Source organism: Tetrahymena thermophila, assembly GCF_000189635.1.
Source record: "Tetrahymena thermophila SB210 genomic scaffold scf_8254667, whole genome shotgun sequence".
Lineage (NCBI taxonomy): Eukaryota > Ciliophora > Oligohymenophorea > Hymenostomatida > Tetrahymenidae > Tetrahymena > Tetrahymena thermophila.
In genome coordinates, this window is record NW_002476434.1 from 702,381 (window position 1) to 723,824 (window position 21,444).

The 21,444-nt window shown below is 23.5% G+C and overlaps 8 protein-coding genes across 8 annotated transcripts; 7 read left to right on the top strand and 1 right to left on the bottom strand. All coding sequences in view use genetic code 6, as the record gives it.

Moving 5' to 3' along the window:
• Nucleotides 1–565: 565 nt before the first annotated feature.
• TTHERM_00030190 (cytoplasmic and cytosolic malate dehydrogenase family protein) lies at nt 566–2,320 on the top strand (the record flags this gene model as incomplete). The annotated part of the gene is made up of 4 exons (XM_971823.2): nt 566–634; nt 787–945; nt 1,132–1,320; nt 1,688–2,320. 4 exons carry the CDS (start codon nt 566–568, stop codon nt 2,318–2,320), a joined length of 1,050 nt encoding a protein of 349 aa, XP_976916.1.
• An 873-nt stretch (nt 2,321–3,193) lies between these two features.
• TTHERM_00030200 (dioxygenase domain protein) lies at nt 3,194–4,461 on the top strand (the record flags this gene model as incomplete). Its single annotated transcript, XM_971824.3, has 2 exons — nt 3,194–3,929; nt 4,031–4,461. 2 exons carry the CDS (start codon nt 3,194–3,196, stop codon nt 4,459–4,461), a joined length of 1,167 nt encoding a protein of 388 aa, XP_976917.1.
• Nucleotides 4,462–4,705: 244 nt separating this feature from the next.
• Nucleotides 4,706–5,185, top strand: TTHERM_00030210 (dynein light chain roadblock-type 2 protein; the record flags this gene model as incomplete). The annotated part of the gene is made up of 1 exon (XM_971825.3): nt 4,706–5,185. The coding sequence occupies one exon, from the start codon at nt 4,706–4,708 to the stop codon at nt 5,183–5,185; it is 480 nt and encodes a 159-aa protein (XP_976918.2).
• Nucleotides 5,186–5,732: 547 nt separating this feature from the next.
• TTHERM_00030220 (hypothetical protein) lies at nt 5,733–6,707 on the top strand (the record flags this gene model as incomplete). The annotated part of the gene is made up of 1 exon (XM_971826.1): nt 5,733–6,707. One exon carries the CDS (start codon nt 5,733–5,735, stop codon nt 6,705–6,707), a length of 975 nt encoding a protein of 324 aa, XP_976919.1.
• Nucleotides 6,708–7,482: 775 nt separating this feature from the next.
• TTHERM_000030229 (PWI domain protein) lies at nt 7,483–8,525 on the top strand (the record flags this gene model as incomplete). The annotated part of the gene is made up of 3 exons (XM_012797105.1): nt 7,483–7,608; nt 7,668–7,910; nt 7,998–8,525. 3 exons carry the CDS (start codon nt 7,483–7,485, stop codon nt 8,523–8,525), a joined length of 897 nt encoding a protein of 298 aa, XP_012652559.1.
• Nucleotides 8,526–9,215: 690 nt separating this feature from the next.
• TTHERM_00030230 (PWI domain protein) lies at nt 9,216–11,649 on the top strand (the record flags this gene model as incomplete). The annotated part of the gene is made up of 2 exons (XM_971827.3): nt 9,216–9,546; nt 9,824–11,649. The coding sequence occupies 2 exons, from the start codon at nt 9,216–9,218 to the stop codon at nt 11,647–11,649; spliced, it is 2,157 nt and encodes a 718-aa protein (XP_976920.2).
• A 597-nt stretch (nt 11,650–12,246) lies between these two features.
• Nucleotides 12,247–18,323, top strand: TTHERM_00030240 (translation initiation factor eIF3 subunit; the record flags this gene model as incomplete). Its single annotated transcript, XM_971828.3, has 13 exons — nt 12,247–12,430; nt 12,493–12,944; nt 12,992–13,269; nt 13,334–13,624; nt 13,684–14,017; nt 14,088–15,077; nt 15,127–15,558; nt 15,727–16,125; nt 16,179–16,908; nt 16,965–17,104; nt 17,163–17,956; nt 18,010–18,138; nt 18,197–18,323. The coding sequence occupies 13 exons, from the start codon at nt 12,247–12,249 to the stop codon at nt 18,321–18,323; spliced, it is 5,280 nt and encodes a 1,759-aa protein (XP_976921.3).
• Nucleotides 18,324–18,982: 659 nt separating this feature from the next.
• On the bottom strand, nt 18,983–20,323 carry TTHERM_00030250 (hypothetical protein; the record flags this gene model as incomplete). The annotated part of the gene is made up of 1 exon (XM_971829.1): nt 18,983–20,323. One exon carries the CDS (start codon nt 20,321–20,323, stop codon nt 18,983–18,985), a length of 1,341 nt encoding a protein of 446 aa, XP_976922.1.
• Nucleotides 20,324–21,444: the final 1,121 nt, after the last annotated feature.

Genomic DNA, 21,444 nt, shown 5'->3' on the forward strand with positions numbered 1-21,444 from the left:
AATTCTATACTTACTTTATTCATTTAATTTGTAATAAAATAAAAATTTAATTTCTCATCAAAATATCAATATAGCATAATATTTTCATCACATATCACATAAATTTCCACCTTTTTAACTTATTTTCATATTTATTTCAAACAAATGCATGATCAAAAACTAATATTTAAAACAATTTATAATTGTAAATCCAACTTGATAAAAGGTGTTTAAAATTTTAAATGAGAATATTTTTAACATTATATGAACTTAAAAGCAAATGAAATTATATAAATGAATGAAAAATTTGTAAACTCGTGTTTAAAGCGACGATAAGTTACTGAGCAATGTTAAGAATTGCTTGTTTGCATCCTTATAAATAATACAACAAAAATCTTTTTTCTTACGTAAATCTATATTGCCACACTTAGTATGGATTATTACAAGAAAAGTGAGGCATTCTTACGTCATAAAAAATATCTTTAAACGACGTTTTTTCCTTTAAATTAAATTGCATTTATTACAAGATAAGAAAAATAAATAATAAAATAAAAAAAAATAAATAAATACCCTAAAACTTTAAAAAATGATCTCTAAGCTCTTCTAAAATACTGCTAAGTCCCTCACTGCTGTCAACAGCGCTTCCTTCAGTCACGTAATTTAACACTATCCCTTATCTATTAACCCACTCACATTGAATTGAAAGACTTTTTCATCCAATTAAAGCATAAATATCCATTTTAGCTTTAACAACCATATTTTAATTTGTAAAATGCTAATTAACTCATTTCTTAAATAAAACTTTAGCACCACCACAAGGCTCCCGTCAGAGTTGCTGTCACTGGTGCTGCTGGTAACATCGGTTATGCTCTCGTCTTCAGAATTGCTTCTGGTGAATTATTAGGTAAGGACCAACCCGTCATCCTTTAATTAATCGAACTCCCCCATGCTTAAAATGCTCTTAAGGTAAACAAAACAACTTCTTTCAGCTTTGATACTTTATTTATAAGCAGCTTAAATGTATAAAGTAGTTGCTTTCTACTCTATTTATTAGAGTATATGAAGCTTATTTTATTCTGAACAAAAGCTGGATTTATTTGATTATATTTATTCTATATACTAGTTTAACAATACTTTGTTTTAAATTTAAAGGGTGTTGCTATGGAATTGAACGATTGTGCTTTCCCCTTGTTACGTGACATCGTCACCACTGACAGCCAATCTGTTGGTTTCAAGAATGCTGACTACGCTTTGTTGGTTGGTTCTAAGCCCAGAGGTAAAGGTCAAGAAAGAGCTGATCTTATCAAGGATAATGGTAAGATTTTCGTCGACACTGGTAAGGTAAGGATAAAACTTTTAAAGATATTTTATTAGTACGATAAGGAATAAATGAATAATGAGTAGAAAAGAAATTTCATATAAAATTTAAGAGTTGTTAGTAGAACATTCAGCATTAATAAAAGCTTTATCAAAATAAGCTTTCGCTTGTTTAGCAGAAATAATAAATTAATAGGAATAAAAAATTTATATCTAGAAATATACTCAAACATATCAATAAATAAAGCAAATAACACAAATAGAATAATCTCGTTTTTTCTATTAATTTATTTCTTGGTTCTCCTACTACTTGTTATTCAAATATTACCTTAAATTAATTTTTAAAAATCTAATAGCTAGAAGCGAATTAATTTTATTTGTTTTTTAATAGGCTATTAACGACAATGCCTCCAGAGACTGCAAGGTTTTGGTTGTTGGTAACCCCGCTAACACTAACTGTTTAATCGCTGCTCACTATGCTAAGGATATCCCTAAAGAAAACTTCACTGCCATGACCAGATTAGATCACGACCGTGCCTTATACTAACTCGCCTCCAAGACTGGATCTTAAGTCACTGACATTAAAAAGCTCTGCATCTGGGGTAACCACTCTCCTACCATGTATCCCGATTTGACCAACACCACCGTTCACAATAAGCTTGTTGCTCCCACTTTGGACCATGCTTGGATTGATACTTTCTTCAATCCTAAGGTTGGTAAGAGAGGTGCTGAAATTATTGATGCCAGAGGTTCTTCTTCTGCTGCTTCTGCTGCCAACGCTGCTATTAACCACGTTAGAGACTGGGCTTTGGGTAGTGAAGATTGGGTTTCTATGGGTGTTCCCTCTGATGGTTCTTACAACGTTCCCAAGGGTTTGGTCTTCTCCTTCCCCGTCACCACCAAGAACGGTAAGTACTCCATCGTTCAAGGTCTTAAGATTAGTGAATACTCTCAAAAGAAGATTGATATCACTACTAAGGAACTTCTTGAAGAAAGAGCTTGCGTTGAACACTTACTCAAGTGAAAAAATAAATGCATATAAATATAAATTTCTAAAATCAACACTTTTGAAAAACTGTATATCAACTCTTTTTATGTGAGATATATATTTTGTTCAAAGGCTTAAGATTATTCTACTTTTATTAATTTCAAATTTAATAAACACAAAAATAAATCAATGAGAAAATCAATAAATTTTGGCAAAAGCAAATTATTAAAAATAAAAAAATACATAATTATTTAAAATAATTTAGCTTTTCTTATAAAAATTGTTTCAAAAATTAAATATTTAAATAAACAATGTTAATACAATTATTTTATCAAAATTAATAGTTTATTAACTAATAAATATTTTTCAAGAAATAAATTTAATAAGTAACATATACCTTAGAACACCCTATTAATAGTAAACCAAATAAGTGGTAATAATTTAAACTTCATATTTAATTGGTAAAAATTTGTAAATAAATTAAAAATTTTTTTACTACTTTTAGGCTTTTTATGGTAATGTAGTAAGTAGGATTAGTTAGTATTAATTAAGAAATATTTTTGTTTATTTATCATTGAATTAAATAGTTTGAGAAGTATCATTTTCAAACAAATTTTTTTTAATATTAAGAATTAAATTAAAATGAATTTTTCTACTTTTTTTATAATTATTAACACTACTAGAAAAAAATTAATAATGCAATTAACCCTAAGCAAATGTATTAAATATTTATGATTGATTCTATATGGAAAGTAGAAAACGATTAAATTATATGGTATTTATAATGTTTTTGTTGAGTATGTGATATAGAAGTAATATTAAAAGATTTATTTGATTTAAATAAATTTCGTTTTAAATAAATTACATAAAATAAATTATTTAACATACATTAGATAATAATTATTGAATATGATCAGAAAAACCATAAATAGTATAGCTTCTTAATTTAGCTACAAAAATGTATTCTTCTTTACTAAAAGAAAAGAAGGATTTTAAATAATAGATTACCATGAACTAACCACTTCTGAAAGTGGAGAATTATTTACTAAATTTTAGAGGAGTTTTGGTAGAGATGGTATTGGCTCTGTTCTTGTAAGAAATATACCCCATCTTTCAGAGACACGTTTCAAGCTCCTTCCTTTGACTTATTAATTAGCAAATATGCCAAATGAAGAACTTGAAAAGCTAGTAAAAGCTGAAACTCATTATCTCAGAGGGTGGAGCTAAAAAAATTAAAAGGTTTATGGTGTTGAAAATAAAAATTTAGGTATTTTTAGAGCACACATTTTGAAAGACGACAAATATTAATGGAGTGTTAGCTAATTAGAACACCTCCCAAAAAGAATATAGCATTTAGTTGGTGACAATGTTTGGCCAGATAGTAATCCCTCACTTAATAAGATTTACAAGAAACAATTCCTCGACTACCACCAAATAGTTTATAAAACTGCTATCATTTTACTTACGAAATTAGAAAAGTTTATTGAAAACGAATAACCCCATTTTAGAACTTCAGCATTAACTCAGTTATTAAAGAGATCTGACCAACATATCGGTGGTCAGTTCTATAGCTATCCTAATTGCAGCTATGAATAACTCACATAGGATTGGGCATATTGGTCAACTGACTATAGTCTATTATAAGGTATTTGAGTTTGTGATAAAAATAGATTAATTATTATAAAGATATTTATAATATAATGATCCTTAATTCTTAAAATGATAACTTAATTTATATAAAAAAAGGATTATCATCATAGATCTATGTTAATTCTCTTGGTGAGACTCAAGACTACGTTGACCATGACTCAGGTCTTCACATTTTCTCTTAGGACCCAAATAATTACATTAAAATTAGATTAGATGATAATAGTATTTTATTTAAGGCTGGAGAAGCATTATAAATATTAAGTGGAGGTGTTATTTATCCTAAGCCCCATAGACTCATAAGAGGAAGCTTTATTGCAGGAAAAGACTTGAGTGTTGACTATCTAAATACAGTAATCTAACCTAATTTAGAAGAAAAGCTCTCTGTACCAGCAGGTGTTAAAGTTGATGATGTCCTTGATGAGTTCTCTGCTAGTGTTGTACCAGACCTTTCAGAAAGATGGTAGCAATCAACAACCTATGGCTAATTTGTAGAAAAAACGTTATTGAGTTACTAAGCAAGAAAATGATTAAAAAACATTTCAATTAAAAAAAAACATTTATTTAAATATTTCCTCTTAAATCTCATTTCTGTTTATTAATGTATTCAAATACAAAAAATTAAGTATAATTTTTAAATTAAAATTTTATTATTGCATTGAATTATGTTAAAGTAAACAGATTTTTATTTATTTTTTTTAAGAAAAATATTTTATTGGTTAAAAATTTAAATATAGAATTCTTTATTGATTTATTGATTAAATGATTGAATGAATGATCTATAAAACTTCAAAAGAAATTTAAAAGAGTGACTAAAGAATAATTTAATAAAGAGTAGAGAATTCAATTATTAATAATCAAATATATCAAAAATCTCTTAAGCGAAAAACAAGCAAAAGAAAAGTAAGGCACTAAGCAAACAAAAAAAATTTTTAAAAAGAAATGTCTGAAGTTGAGGATACTTTAAATAGAATAAAGACACATAAAACAGTTTTAGGCTACTTGATTGTTAATAGTGAAGGTGGTGTTGTTAGAGGTGCCTTTAAGGATGAGGAAGAAAGCAAAAATATCGCAAATTCAATTCCTCTACTCACAAAAAAGGCTCGCTCTGTTGTAAGAGACTTAGACCCTACAAATGATTTAGTTTTCTTGCGTATATAAACTAAGCTTAATGAGATTATGGTTGCTCCTGATGATGAATTCTCTTTAATCGTAATATAAACTAAAGGTGAAAAGCGTGATGAAAACGATTGAGATTTTTGGCAAAATTTGAAAGTATTTATTGATGTAATGGAAAATAATAAATGTTAATTTTTTAAAATACTATATAAATAAAATTAGTGATTTTATTAAGATGTAAAAATGTATGTACGCACTAAAGCTTCTATTGAGTATGTTTTTATTCTTTTTTTATTGCTGATCTATTTTTAATAAAATCATTTTTAAATTTTATATCTATAAGAAAGCAAAAAAATTTGTAAAAAAAATAACGTTAAGTTTCATAAATTATTATAACACACACATATGTGATTAACAAAATGTATATATTAATTAAAGTGTATGCATTTAGTTATCAATTAATTTATTGTATAAAAGAATGATAATATTTTTGAGTATCTTTTACATATTTTTATTTATTTAATTACTATTTTCAAATCATTTCCTTTATTCATCTATTATTTTTAGAGGATATATTATTCATTGATTAATTAATTGATTAACTATCTGTCATTTAAGTTTATAAAATTTCAAATTTTTAAGTTTAAAAGATCAAAAACCAAGATATAATATAAAATAACAAATGGAACAAGAAGAATAAAAATAACAACAGTTGTCTAATAGTACTGAAAATTCATAGAATCAATAGGAATAAGTTTAATTAGAACCTATAGAATAAAAAGGAAATTAGTTATAAATATCTAACTTAGAAGAGTAATTAAGTGTGTCTGATAAAAAGGACGAAAATGAATAAATAAATTAGGAATAAAAGGTAGAAATTTAATCTTCTTAATAGAAAGTTAATTAAATTAATGATTAGGAACATACCATAAAAACAGATTCTTAAGAAGTATAAAGTTTAAAAGAACCTAGTAATGTTGAAGAAATAAACGAACAAAAAGAAGTGAAAGACCTATAGTTATCAAGCATTCCTAAAGATAATTTAGATAATAGCAACGAAAAAAAATTAATTGAAAAAGTCATTTAATAAGCAGATAACTTATAATTATAAGATAAATAAAATTATGTTTCTTAAGAAAGCAGTTTAAAGGAAAATAAAAATGAAAATAAATAAGAAAAAAGTAATGAATAGTAAGTAGAATTGAATAGTTAGTAGTAATAGTAGTAGTATTCTAATAATTAAGGAGGAGTATTAGATGAATAGAAAGAAAAAGAATAGATTTAATAATAAAATAATAATTAAATAGAAGAGAGTAAAGATAATAAAGATGTGAAAAAAAAAGTAAATTAGTCAGAGCAAAATGAAAATGCTTAAGTTTCAGGTTCTTAAATAGCGCCATAAGAAAATAAAGAAGTCTTAACAGAATAAGAAGAAAAGGATATTCTTATATAAGAAATCTTATTGTTATAAGAATAATTTTAAAATTTATCAAATCAGAGCTAAAGCTATGAATAGAAAAATAAAAATTTATTTGAAGAAATAAATATCTATATCCAGAATATAGATAGCTTGACGTCTTAGCTAAATAACATAGATCCCTTTATTTTGTCTATTTATAATAAAAAACTACAATCATTCAAAGAATAAAATAATTGATTTAAATTAATATATTCTACTTTAACTCATTTTAATATTTTAATACATGTTTAGTAATAATAAAAAATCTTAAATCTAGTTGATGTTCAAACTTAATTTTCTTAATAAAAAGTAATTTCTTCATGTCAAATTTTATTTGAGAGTGTTTTGTAGTGTAAATACCAAATTTATTTTTTCATAATTATAAGCTGTGATAATGTGATTAGTTTTATATTTGAATTAACATTAAGTTAAAAGATAATACAGCATTTAAACATTAAAAAGAAAAATGATATTTTATATTTATTTGTAAATATCTCCTTTTTATAGATTTACTATGGGCTATAAAAATTTTAAACCAACATTTTCATCGTAAGTTTTATTAAAGGAAATTCCTATTATTTTCCAAAAAATAATATAAAATTAAATAAAATTTTAGCTTTAAAAAGTATTAAATTGTAAGAAAATATAGTTTTTATTTAAATAATTAGTTTGTATATTAAGATTAACACTTGATCTAGATAATTAAATACTTAGTGAAGTTTATTAATAAAGATTTTAGAGAAATTAAATTTTATTAAAATATTTGTTTATGAGAAAAAATATTATTTTTTAATAAGTTTATTTGTTTACATATGAAGAGCTTAAATTAAAAGATTTTTGTAATTATTGTTTAATAATTTTGTGATTTACTTGAGTTATATAATTAATAGATACTAAATAATATAAAATTTTTTTTCAAGCAAATTTTCTAAAATATTGTAAAAAAATAGATAAAAATTAACAATAAATTATTATGCAAGGAACATTTTTTAGGGGTACAACTCATAATTAGGATGCTAGATTTAGTGATAAAGAAAAGAAGCTAATGCAAACTATGAGTTTTGATGAAATCCTTGATAAAAGAGTGGATTTAAAAAATGTAATTTTTATTTAATGAAAATTATTTTTAGATTGTTAATATTTCAAAAAAAAAAATAGGTAGATTTAGAAATTTTAGAGCCATGGGTTGACTAATAAGTAACTAAAATTTTAGGCATGGAAGATGAAGTTATTCCAGCAATGATTATAAATGAGCTTGATTCATATAAAAAAGATGATAAATCTCCAAATGGAAAATTAATTTAAATCAGAGTAACTGGTTTTTTGGAAAGAGATACAAAAAAATTTATGGCGGATTTATGGAAATTACTTATAGAGGCACAAAATTCGCCTCATGGAATTGTAATTTTTTAACTTTAATTTATAAATTATTTTTTATCTATTTTAGATAGCATAAATATTAATTATAATCTTTATTATATAATAAAGCCTACTTCTCTTATTGATTCTAAGAAATTGGAGCTAAAAGAGAAAGAAGAGTAATTTAAAAAGAGTTAAGAGTAATTAATGAAGTTAGAAGAAGCTAGAAAAAAATTAGAGTAAGATGAAAAAAAGTTAAAGGAGCTGAATAGATTATTCACTGATAAATCTTCATCTGTCGAAAGAAAACCTAATAATTAATAGCAACTATAATAAGAACAATAAAATAAAGATCAAATTAAAGATAATAAGAGTAATGATAAAAGACATAGGGAATCTTTAAAAAAATTCGAAGAAGATGAGTTCTTAGACAAAAAAGAGAAAAAGGAAGTTGAGAAAAAGAAAAACAGTAGACGTTCATCAAGTAGTTCAAGGTCACGTAGTAAAAAGGATCATAAAAGAAAAGAATAGTCACATAAAAGTAGAAAACATAGAGATAGTAGCAGTAGTGATTAGGAGAACAAATATAAAGAGAAGAGCTATAGAGATAATAAGCATAAATCTAGTAAAAATAAAAGGGATAGAAGTAGAAGTTGATAATATAAATTTTTTATTAATAAACTTTTAAATTAATTAATAGTTATTTAGTAATTTAATTAAATGTAATGTTTTGATTTATGTATTTACTTATTTATTTATTTTTAATCTTTTTTTTTTGGATTTATCTAAAATAATAAATAAGTTTAAGAAAAGCGACTTTATATATTTGGTAAATATAAAATAGTTAACTAAAATGTTACAGAGAAAATGCAAAAAATATAAATGTATTTGTCTGTCTTATATAAATGTAAAATTTTCTTTTATTTAAATTACTAAGTAATTTGATAAAATTGTTACTCCTGTTTTCACAATTTTTAGAATCATTAACTGATATGAATTAAATTATATAGGGTGAAACATAAGAAGAAATGTTAGAAATTACTAGTGAACAAATAACTAATAAGAATTTGATTATATTTGATAGTAAATAATAAAAAATAAATACTTACATCATCAATTAATTAATTTATAAATAGATTAAATATCAAAAAAAAGTAATTAATATTTTTACTAAAGTAAAAAAGAATACAAATTATTTTAGGCATTAAAAATATATCTTTCAATAAACAGCAGAGTATTTATTGTTCCCCCTACTTACCATTTCATTCTTACTCTTCAACTTTTGATATATCTTTTTAAGATAACTCTCTCTAGTGGAAATTTAAGCTTATTTATTGATTCAGGTTTATGTTTATCGAAGAGTAGTTAGTCAAGAAAGATTAAATTCAAGCGCAAAGCAGTATAGCTTAGGTTGAAAGCGACCTAACAACCAATCCCTGCAGCTAAAATCAATTGATAAATGTTAAAATAAGCTAAGAAGAATAAATAGCTTCTAATTAAATAAGCTAAATAACAAATTCATTGTGTAAGAATATATTCAATGAACAGGACATTACAAATTAGATATATTCTTTGCAGTAAAACGCTAATATAAAATAAGAGGTTTTAAATATACTATCAAACATTAAATTAGAAAAAAATACTTCAGAACTTGCTCTTCTTCCATACAAGTAGATAGGTAAAATTCGATAATTTATATTAAAAAGTGATATTTTTTTTCATCTAAAAATTATTTTATCCACAAAAACATAAACTTATGAATATAAGAGCATGGAAGCTTTATCCAAAATATTAATAATTTTTGCCATTCATAACTCTCAACAAAACAAAATTAATCAAATTACAAATTTATACTCTATTTTTAATTTTTTTATAAAAGATTTTTGCTTGTAAATAGAATTTAATTTACTTTCTTGTTTTGCTTCGTTTACATAATTCAAAAATTATAAAATTAGGTAGTGAAACAGAAAAAATTTTTAATGATGAATGCAAAAATAGTAGCCATTAGTCTTTAAATGAAGGGGATTAAACATTAAAACTCAATAAAGATAAAAAGATTTGGAATTTAAAAACCCCTTACAAAAGATTTGGAGAATATAAGTACAATAAAGTATTTTTGTTTCAAAGCCTTAATGATCCCAAGGATGAAGTGTATATGTGTTAAGGAGAATTATAAGTTGATGTTTAAGTATTGAAGAAATGCGGTGATAATATGGAATATTCTAACCCTTATTTGAGCTAGCCTAGACCTACTACAATATCTCCTTTTACATTTTATCGCACTCCTGTTCGTGTTGTAAAGTATAAAACTTTAAATTATACAGAACTAGTACTTGATTAAAATAAAAAAGTTTTAACAGATTTTGATTCTTTGTTTTAAAGCTTAGGTTCTATCTAATCTGTCTTATCTTATTCTTATATACAAGCAATAGCTGAACATTTAAAGGTGATGAATTAAGATGAATAATTAAAACTCAAAGAACTTAATGTGTTGTTTTCTTCAAATTAAAAGTTTAAATAAAAGTTGTAAAAGCTGGAAGATAAATTAAAATAAAAATAAAATAAAAGTTTTAGTAGAGAAAATCCTATGTTTGAAATGGATGATGAAGATAGTGAAACAAACATAGAATAGAACTTAGAAAAGAGTTTCAAAGGATGCAAAAACACTATTGAATAAAATTAATATCAAATTTTTATTTAAACTTTAAGATTGCATAAAGAGGAATCGATAAATCAAAAAAAGATCATCCTCTCTTAAATATTTAAAGATTAGTGCTTCATATATGTGTAAAAAGATAATGCTAGAATGAATCTCAAGGAAAGAACAACTTATTATGGGATAAGTAATGAATTTGAAAAGATTCTCTTTGGCAAATACGACTTCAGTCACTATTCTATCCATTCTGGATTGTTTCATCCTTACCATGATTATTATAGTCATTTACAACATTTTTTAGTTCACCTATTAAATTACTAAGACAGAAGAGTTAATCTAAGGACTTTTGATAATTATGTAATTCAAGGCTATCTTAGAAGACATGTTTTCACAATAAATACTACTTAGATACCATATACAAATTTATAATTTACTGATACGATAGTACTTCATTAATTTATTATAGATTAAAGCCATTTGATACAACTGAATGAAAAAAGAAAACTTAACAAATAAAACATAGACTTAGATATTAATTAAAATGACAAAAACTACTTTGAATCTGCTAAATTTTTCATTAGTAAATATTATGGCTAACAAAAATTGAAAAAAGTAATTTCCTAAAATAAGAAAGAGTAAGATGATGACTAATTAAGGAGACATTAAGCTAAATATAAAAAAATAAATTAAAATAATTTTCAACAAACATATATTAATTAAAATAAATCTGAATCCATAACAAAATTTAATAGTAATAACTCATTTTTATAATCTAAAAATAACTAATAATAAGATCATTTATAATATAATAACAATAAAAAAGAAATAGAAGAAGATGAATTATAGTAATAAACTAATGATGAATCAAAAATCGTTTAATTTTAGATATTTGAAGCTAAAAATTAGCAAGAAAGCAACTTAAATAGTATTTATATATAATGTTAGAAAATATATAATTAATAGTAACAATTAGAGTAAAATAATTTAAAATAGGAGCCAAGAGATTTAAATTATGAGATTAACTTAAAATAAATAAATTTAGAAAAAGATATAAAAGTTAAAATAGAAGAATAATAAACTTAGAAAATCCCTTTATAATTATCTTAAACTGGTCATAAAAATTGATAGTCAAATAAATTGGATCAACACTAAAGGTTTAATTTCAAACTAATATAAAATAATTAAAAGGAAATTTAAAAGTAATCATCATAATAAAATAAAATAATCAACTAATTTTACCAATCTTTTATTATCTTTAAAATAGATTAATCAACCATATAATTAAAATAAAAATATTTTATTATACTAGCTTAAATAAAAGTGTAATTTTTTCATTTCAATTCATGAATTAAAACAAAATTAAATATATTTCTTGTTAAATAACATTCATAAATCATTTTATTTATGTTACATATGTATAAATATCTTCTTTCAATTTCAATTAGAATATTTTTTTTAAATTCAATTTTATGATTTTTTAAATTAAAAAAATGTTTTTCTATTTATTATTAAAATTATTATTATTTTTCAGAATTTAAGGAAATTATATCCTAGCCAAACTATTATTTACCAATTCCAACTTCAAAAAACATTCTTTATTCTAATATTTATAAACAAATTCTGATAAAATCAATAACTAATCCAAAAATTTAATTTTTTTAATATTTTTTGACTTAAATTATCAAATTTTCTGTTAAAATATCAAAAAAGAATAGAGTAAAAATGAATTAAAGATCTTAATAATTTTAAAATATATAACCCCTTAAGAGACCTACTAATAGCTAGAGTGATGAAGTAGATATATAAGCTTTTAGTGCATAGCTTTCATATGAATAAAAAGAGAATAATAAGCTGCTAACATCTAAATTCGGTGATAAATATGTTAAAGCAGAGAAAAGAAATTATAGTATGAAATATTTTTTTGACAAATCAAAATGCATTTTAAGCAATATTGATATATAAAAATAGCTGCTTTTGGCTGGAACATGCGCATTATTTCAATAAGGAAAAATTATTTTGAATACTACAAAATAGATGAAAAATACAAAGAAATAGATATTTAATAATTGAAAAAGCAAGAAGAAGATAGTTTGAGATAATAAAATGGTTAAATGCAGCCTCAATAAAAACAAAATGTTGATGATGATGAAGAAAAAATGGAAATCTTACCTGAATCGTTAAAAGAGAAAAAAATGATCATTTTGAAGGGTAAAATATTAATAACAGATATTACTCGTGTTTAATGGCCTAGTGATGAATAAGCAGAAGATCCTAAGCAAAATCTTATTTTATATTTTCCTAAAAATAAAATGAAGCTTTATGAGAAGGGATAAGAAATAACTTCAAATAAAAAAGAAAAAGGTGAAGCTTTTTGGATGTTTAGGATTGGAAATTTTATGAGAGATGATCACAAAGAAAGAGTAAATTTCATATTGTAAAAAGAAAATCTAAATTGTTTTATTTATAGATTGAAAGAGAAAAAAGGCTTGAAGAGGAAAGAAAGAAAAGGGAAAGAAAGAAATAGGATGAAGAAGAGAAAAAAAAGAAGGAGGAAGAGAATAAAAATAAGACTCCTGAATAGTAAGAAGAAGAGAAAAAAAGGGAGGAACTTCTTGCTTAGGAAAATATTAAATAAGAGTAAGAGGCTAATTAGAAAGAAGAGGTGAATAAAAAAGATAGAGAAACGACCTAGCTAGCTTAAGAAGAAAACTAAAAAACTAAAGAAAAAGTTGATATCACCACTATGTAAATCTTTAACAAATAGCTGTGATTTCATTTGTTATTGTTTATAATTTTTTACAATATAAAGAAAGAGAGATGAAAAGCTGCTTTAAGAAGCGAGGAAACAGTTTGAGTATTCATTTGAATACTACTATAACTTACTTTAAAAAGAATAGTTTTAGGTATCTGAAGCGAAATATGATAAAAGAGATGGTGAGTAATACTTTCTTTAAGCATAATTTGAGTAATTAAGATAGAAATAAAGAAAAGAATAAAGCGAAAAAAATGCTATTTAACAGAACCCTGCTAACTTAAAAACAAATTTTACAATAGATGATGTAGTTATGCAAATAAATATGAAATTGATCGAACTAATAGGGTAATTCAAATATTTTTCTCATCTTTCTTCAAGTTAAAAAATACATCTATCAAAATTAGCCATTTCAGAAGAAAATGCAGCAGCACTTTTAAGAGCTTAATATAAAATATGGTTTATCCTTCTTATCTATAAAAGCATAAGAAAATAGAGCCAAACAATAAGTAATATAATAATTGGCTATGGCTAAAAGAAGAAGGAGAAGACATGTATATAATAAACAATATAATTTTTAGAGTAGCTAAATTTCACTATTACAAAGATGACAGTGATGGCTCAAATGGAATAGTGTTTAATGATTATGTAGTTAAAAGTATGAATAATGAATTCAGAGCTAATAAAGTTTTATCTGACATAATATTTAATCTAAAAGGTGACTACAACATTAAATTATAGGTACATACATATTAAGCAATTTTGTTTATATTTTTCCAACTAATAAACTAATTTATCTAATTTATTTTAGGTACCCTTGACTTGTATAGTAGAATATTTAGGGTTTAGGGCTATTTGTATAGCGATGCCATCTATTAAAAACATAGAACCAGTTCATGGTCCTAATTTTTATAACGAAGCAAAAGCTTAATAAAAAAAATAAAAGCAAATAGAAAATAATATTCCATCATATCTAAATTTAGATAAAAATGTTGTATATAAAGAAGAACCTAATATTGAAAAAGACTTAATCATTTTATCAAAGGTTTTAAACCTGAAACAATTTACTTTTAAATCTAAAGAGCAAATAATAGAAAATTAAAATGATAAGAAAAAGAAGAACGAATAAAATATCACTTATAAGGACATTTAAATTTATCTCTCTATTTTTAATGAGATATACGAAAAAGGTGATACTTAGCAGCACTTAGAAACGCTAATAAGATTACAAGTTCTCCTGAAGAATTTAGAAATAGAAAATATGAGTGAGTTAAGGGAAGAAATAAGAGCATAGCTGAGCAGTTTTGAACAGAATTGCTCATTTTCAAATATTAAAAAAATTTTAGATAGTTAGCTAAAAAAAGAAAATGGTGAAATTAAACCAGAATAAAAAATAGAATTTGAAGATGATATTAAATGGGTAGAACTAATTGAAGACATTGTTACTATTCATTAAAAAGCTATTTTAGACAATAAAAAGAAAATGATAAAGCACAATAATAAGTATTATATTATGAAGAATAGCAATCTTTTCCCAGTTATGTTTTAAGGCAAACAAAAGAATTTTGATTTCTCGAAACAATTTAGACCTGAATTTTTATATGACTATGCTGAGTAAGCAATCTCGAATGGAGCTTTTATCAACCCAACAACAAGAAATGAAATATCTGAAGATGAGAAACTCTGTGCTGAATACTCTAAATCAATTGTAGAGCTAATGATTCCTTAACTTTTACAAAAATTAGAAAATCTCTAATTAATTATTTATGATTCAAAATCTATTTCAGAGGCTTTTCATAGTGTAAAATAATTTTATATGAAATGTTAATTTAAAAATACTTTTTTATTAGCATGGAATAAATTTAAGATTCATGGGATAAGCGTACTAAATGACTTCATTTTCGCATATAAAAGACATTCTGCATATAGAAATGATTGCAAGATCTATCAAAAAAATATATCGCTTTTCAATGTAAAAAGCTATAGAAATGTTCTACAATGAAAATGAAAGTATTTTTGAATTTGATAATAATGGTAAATCAAGACAGGAAGATACTGAAGAGATGCTTGAAGAAATAAATTTGATTAACATATAGCCTTTTATGCTTAAGTTTGAACCTTAAGTAATAAAAGCTACCATTGATTTCTTGAATCTTATATTTGGCTTTAATCCAAACTTTACATTTGAAAAATAAAAAGATTTCAAATAAAAATCTGATGAAAAAGAAATCATCAAAACCGAGGAATGTATCCAATTTTGGAATTAATGGGTTGCTCCTTAGGTAATATCTTACTTATCTTTTAATATTATAAAATAACTAAAAAAATTATAAAGATAATTAAAAAATAAAAATTATATTTTACATTTGTAAAATCAATAATTTTTAACTCTTTTTTTGAATAACATTCATTTTTAACATTTTTATTTCATAAAAAATTAAAATATTTAGGTTTTAGCAGATTTTAATCATGACATTGGAAAGTTTCCATAAAATATTCCTAGTGCATAGGGAAGCTTACTAAATGCTGTTCTTTACCACTTAAGGTTAGGATTTTAGTATGACCTATCAACAATCTAGCTCTTTAAGTCAACAGAACCATTTTAAAAAGCAAAGTTAAATCTTAATTGTCACTCAAAAGTTTATGAGTATCCATCTCTGCCTATACAATAGCTAGCCTAAAAATGGAAGATTTATAGATAATAAGGTGGTAGTAATAGCTTAACTCAGACTTCTCTCCAATTAAATTTAAAAATAGAAGAAGCTCTTAAAGATAGGAATAACATACCTCATATCACTTCTAATGAATTCATGATCTTTACAGATTTAATGGAGAATTCATACAAAATAGTAATAATAATTTTTTTAAAATTTAAAATAAGTTAGTTAATGAAATAAAAAAGGCAAATTCACTCTCCAGACAGAAATCAGACTATTTTGTAGGTGTATAGCACTATTTATCTTAGGCTATGATATATGGAGATAATGCTAAAGAAGTTGGTAGTTGCTGCACTATAGGTTATGCAAAATTATACATTTTAATGATGAAAATTTGTTAAACTAGAATTAACTACTATGAAAAATAAAAAAAAGCAATAGAAAAAGAAATGAGAAGCATAACAAAAAAAAACAAGGATAATAAAATATCCTTAGAGGATCTTATAAATGAATGGTCAGCTATTGAAAGTAAGAGGGAGATGGCTGAAATATTAAAAAAAGATAAATAAGATACAGATAGAATTAACAGTGAAATAAAAAATCTAACACCAGAGTCTGTTAACTATTTTTAAAGAGCTTATTAAGTACTTAAATTTAATGTAGGAGACTATCATTTTTTGTTTGCAAGTTTAGACTGTTAATGCAAAGATATTTAAAAATCTAAAGATCAAACAAAAAAAACCTTATTACTCAGTGCTTTAACTTGCTGCTAAAGTATATTAGGAAATAATCATATTTAGACTGCAGAAGTATGCTAAGATTTATCAGAATTTATATATGAAAGTAGTGATAAGAAGCAAGAATCATTGAATTACTATGAAAAAGCTTTATTAATTTATGAATCTGTTTATGGAAGTCAATCTCTCAAAGTTGCAACTATGTGCTATAAGTTAGGACATAGGTATTTCAAGCTAGGTAAATTATTAAATAACTATCTATGCTTGCAATTTATTTAAAACCTAAATAAATAGGACACTATCAAAAAGTAATAGATTATTGCCAAAGATCTTATTCTTATTTTTCTAATGATGAGCTTGTTCACTATTCAAGCTGTGTCGAGTGTTGTCATCTATTATGCTAAGCTACAGATCTATTAAGAATGAATGATAAAGTAATATTAAAAACAAAATTTATTTTAAATTATAAATGAATATTTAATTATAAAATAGTAAATGTACTATCTCCAAAAGATTTGGGAGATTCAATGCAAATATTAAAATGAAGAGACGGAGGAGGTTATTGATAAGTTCGTTTATGTGATTCAACAAGTCATCAAACTTTTATTTTCCAAACTCTCTTATTAGAAAAAGAACTATTTTTTTAAATTTCTGCTGGCTTTCAAATTTTAAGATGAAGAAAAGACTTAAAAATAAAATTTGATAAAAATGCAATTAGAGTAAGCTTAGTAATTGTAAGTCATGTAAAAATTAGTGAAGAAAGAAACTATTTTAAAGAAGCCAAATGTTTATTTGACTACAGATTAGGAATACTAATAAGTTTCAACTTTAAATTAAACAAAATAAATGCTATAAAAGGAAAATTTTACCTTTTTCTCTAATAAAACTGAAATTTAACAAGATTATATCCCAAAATATTCAGTTAACAATTAATAAAGTGAAGATATTGATAATAAAAAAGAGACTGATAATAAAAAGGAAGCTAAAGCAGTGGGTAAAAAAAAAGTATAATTCGAGAGTAAAAAAGAAGAAAGCTCATTCAAGACAGGTTTGAAAGAAAAGTTTAATAAAGAAGAAAGGAAAGAAGATTATCTGTTAGTGTCTATATCCATAATAAAAAGATGCAGAGAATTTCAATCTGTACTGTAGGCAGTAGAGTGGTTGATAAATACTTTTATCGGAAAATATGATTTAATCAACTACAGATAAAATTTCTTTTTAAATTTTGAATAAAACATAAATGAAATAATTAATCCTCAAATAAAGTATGAGTAAAGCTTAAAAAAGTAATTTTTATTCTTAAATACCTTTTTTATATCATAATAAATAATTAAAAAAGGATGGGATTGTAAACAGATGAAGATCTACAAAAGTATTAAAAATTAGATGAAAAATAGATCGAAGAATTATAATAAATTAATTAATCAATAATCTAAACAAAACCAAAATAAGATGAACCTTTTAAGAAGTAAGATTGTTATTATATAATTATTTTATCATTGACTTATTAAATTTTATTAAAAAAGAGCTCTTATATTTTTTGATGAACTAATAATCTTATATGGTGAAGAGTTCTTCAATACTCTCCTAAATAAAACAATTAGTGAATTTGATGATGAAACTGAAAATCTCATCGATACTTATGAAGACTGAAGGCTTTTTATCATATTTTTAATCTATGAAATGAAAATAACTTTTATAATTAATATATATTTTTCTTCTTTTTATAAATATTTTTGCCATAATTTATTTAAAGAAGATTATAATCATAATTTCTGTACATATTTTACTTTTTAAAGACATATATATAAATATAAATGATGGGATGGTTTAGTCTTATATACTACTAAAAATTAATGAATTCCACCAAAATACTTAAATTAATTTTATTTAAATAAATAAACTAAATTAATTGATTAGTATATATATATATATATATATACTAATAAAAATTATTATTAATTAAAAATAATATTGTCTATTAAATTAAAATAATAAAAATTAAATAATTTAACTTAAAAAGAAAATCAATCATAATAAGTTAGATTTTATTTTTTAAATTAGCTTTTTAAATATGTAATTTATGTTTAAAAATTAAAATAATAAATGAATGGTTGATTGAACAAATATGATGAGTAATAATATTCTGATAAATAATATTGAGATTATTTGTTGATAGGTAAATTATTATTAATTTGAAAAATAATTTTTTTTATTTATTAATTTGAAACTTATTGTGAGTAAATTGTGGTTAGTTTTTAAGTCAATTAGTTGTTATTATTGCTTAAATTTAATAAAACAAGAAAGATATATCATAAAATTTGCAAAGTAATGTCATATAAATGGAAGGCTAGGTACCAGTTTTACTTTTTATTTAAAATTGGCTTGCTTTTATCAATTTAAAAAAACATATTCTTATGTTCGTCATAAATATTAAAAGTGTATTGAGACAAATTAATATCTATCCAGAAAATATCATGTGCAGGTCTAACTATAGAGCCTTTTTGCTTCATTAGTGAAAGACTTGCTGTATTTTCATTTAGATCACTAACAAAACTTATTTATCCTTCATGCATAAAACATATTTCACCTTAAATACAATCTTCCTATACTAACATAACACCAAAAGTGGGTGATTCACCATTAGGTGATATAGAAAAATTCAAATAATAAGATTTATCAAATTTAAGAGGTTTAGAAGAAATAATAGCTTCATCAGAATTATAAGACTTTATAATGCTCTGATTGTTAAAGAATTCAATTTAGGAAGTTGGTTTATAAAATGGAGCAACACTGAAATTAAGATGGTGATAAATAGAAGCGTCTTGATAATACTACTGTTGTTGTTATATTTATTGCTATAATTATTAGTAGTAAGGGTAGTTACCCTTTTTATCATTTGCTATCTTAGGATCAACATTATCTTTGCTATGGTTATGGCTATTGCTATTATTGTTATTGTTATAATTTATTTCTTTCTAAATATTGTTTTTAAACTCACTATTCTTAACTTTCTGCTTATCATAGTCATTAAATTTTTGAAGAGTTGTGTTATCAATTAGCTGTAAAGTAGTCATAAGTAAATTATGAAGGGTGCTAGTTTCGATACCTAAATAATTATTTGATTCTGCTAATCTTTCGTTGTATTCTTTTTAAGCTATTTTCTTTTCTTAGAGTTCCTTCTTTAAAATATTTTAATTAACATGGTGGTATTAATTTTTAAATTCTATCATTTTTTATAATAGAGATGATTTAAGTGAGCGAAACTTGTTAAGAACTTTCTCTTCTACCAAACTTAGAAATTCTTTTAGATCTTCTGGTTCAGAAATGATGTGTTCGTTTTCTAATGAGTCTATCGTAGTGTACATAATCGTGTTACGATTTGAAACACTCCCCTAATAATAAAGATTATCATGAAAAGTACGATTGTTATTATCGTTTGGGCTAGATATATCTGCTTGGTCAGTATATTATTCACCTTAAGTTTGATTTTAATGCAAATTTTAAATTTCCATCCAATCGCTTCGATGATATAAATGTTTTCCCTCTTTAGTGCATAAATCACAAAAAAATCCATCTAATTTGCAATCCTAATTTCCACACAAGTATATTGCCTGCACACCTTCGTGTTTTGGGCAAGTCTTTTTAACCATCTTTAAAATTTTTCTTTTGAATATAAGCTTTTTGAATATTTATATCAGAATAAATGCTTGAAATTCTTCTACTCCTTCTACTATCTTTCTACTTTTAATGAGAAAAAATTTTGAAAATTTTGATTAAAAATAAATAAATAAACTTTCTTCAAGAAATTTTAATTTATTAATAAATATTTTTTAAGAATAGTTATTAAATTAAAATATTTAGATTAATAAAATTAAATTATTATTATTATTTATAATTAGTTAAATATTTAATCATTTATATATTTATTGCCTTTCTTAGTAATTATTTTAAAGAACTATTTCTAAAATCCTATTTATAAATCTAACCAAAAAATAAATTTCCAATTTAAATATAATAAATTATATACAATAATTTATTTCAAATAGCCAAGAAAAAGAATAACAAAATTTTGAGATTTTTAATCAAAAATAATGTATTTACATACAAATTTCAATTGATTTTTATCTAGTTCTTAAATATGCCAAAAAATTTTAAATTACTGAGTTTTAAAATTAAAAAATGTACACTTAATAAATTTATTTCATAAATAAACTATAAATTTTATCTAAAAACTTTATAAACTATTATATTTACAAACTATTTTTGTTAACTAAATCAAATTATTAAAATTAAATTTATAAGTGGCTCAAAACATAATTGATTATTTTTTATGAATTTAATAAATTTTAGCTTTTTATGAAATTTATTTAGTTAAAAATCGCTTTTTATTTACCTTTCTATAAAATAGTTAAAAAGCTTTATCTTTTTACACTAGTTGTTATCTATTAAAAATCAAATATCATAATATTTTTAATAGGGATGTGAGATTTAGTTAATCTAAGCTAATCATTTAAATTATTTTAGAAACTATTGTATTATCATTTTAAATGTTTTAAGTTTTAACAATATTTTATTTTTAAGAGAAGTATATATATAAATTTTGTAATATGTTAAAGACTTTTAAATCAATGATGATATTAGGTTTTGAGATATGATACCAAAAAAATTGTCTAATATTATCATGGATAAAATAATAATAGTGTAAATAAAAGGAGCTAGATATTTAGGAATTTATACTAGATTTAAAAATTAATTAGAACTTTTTTTTCAC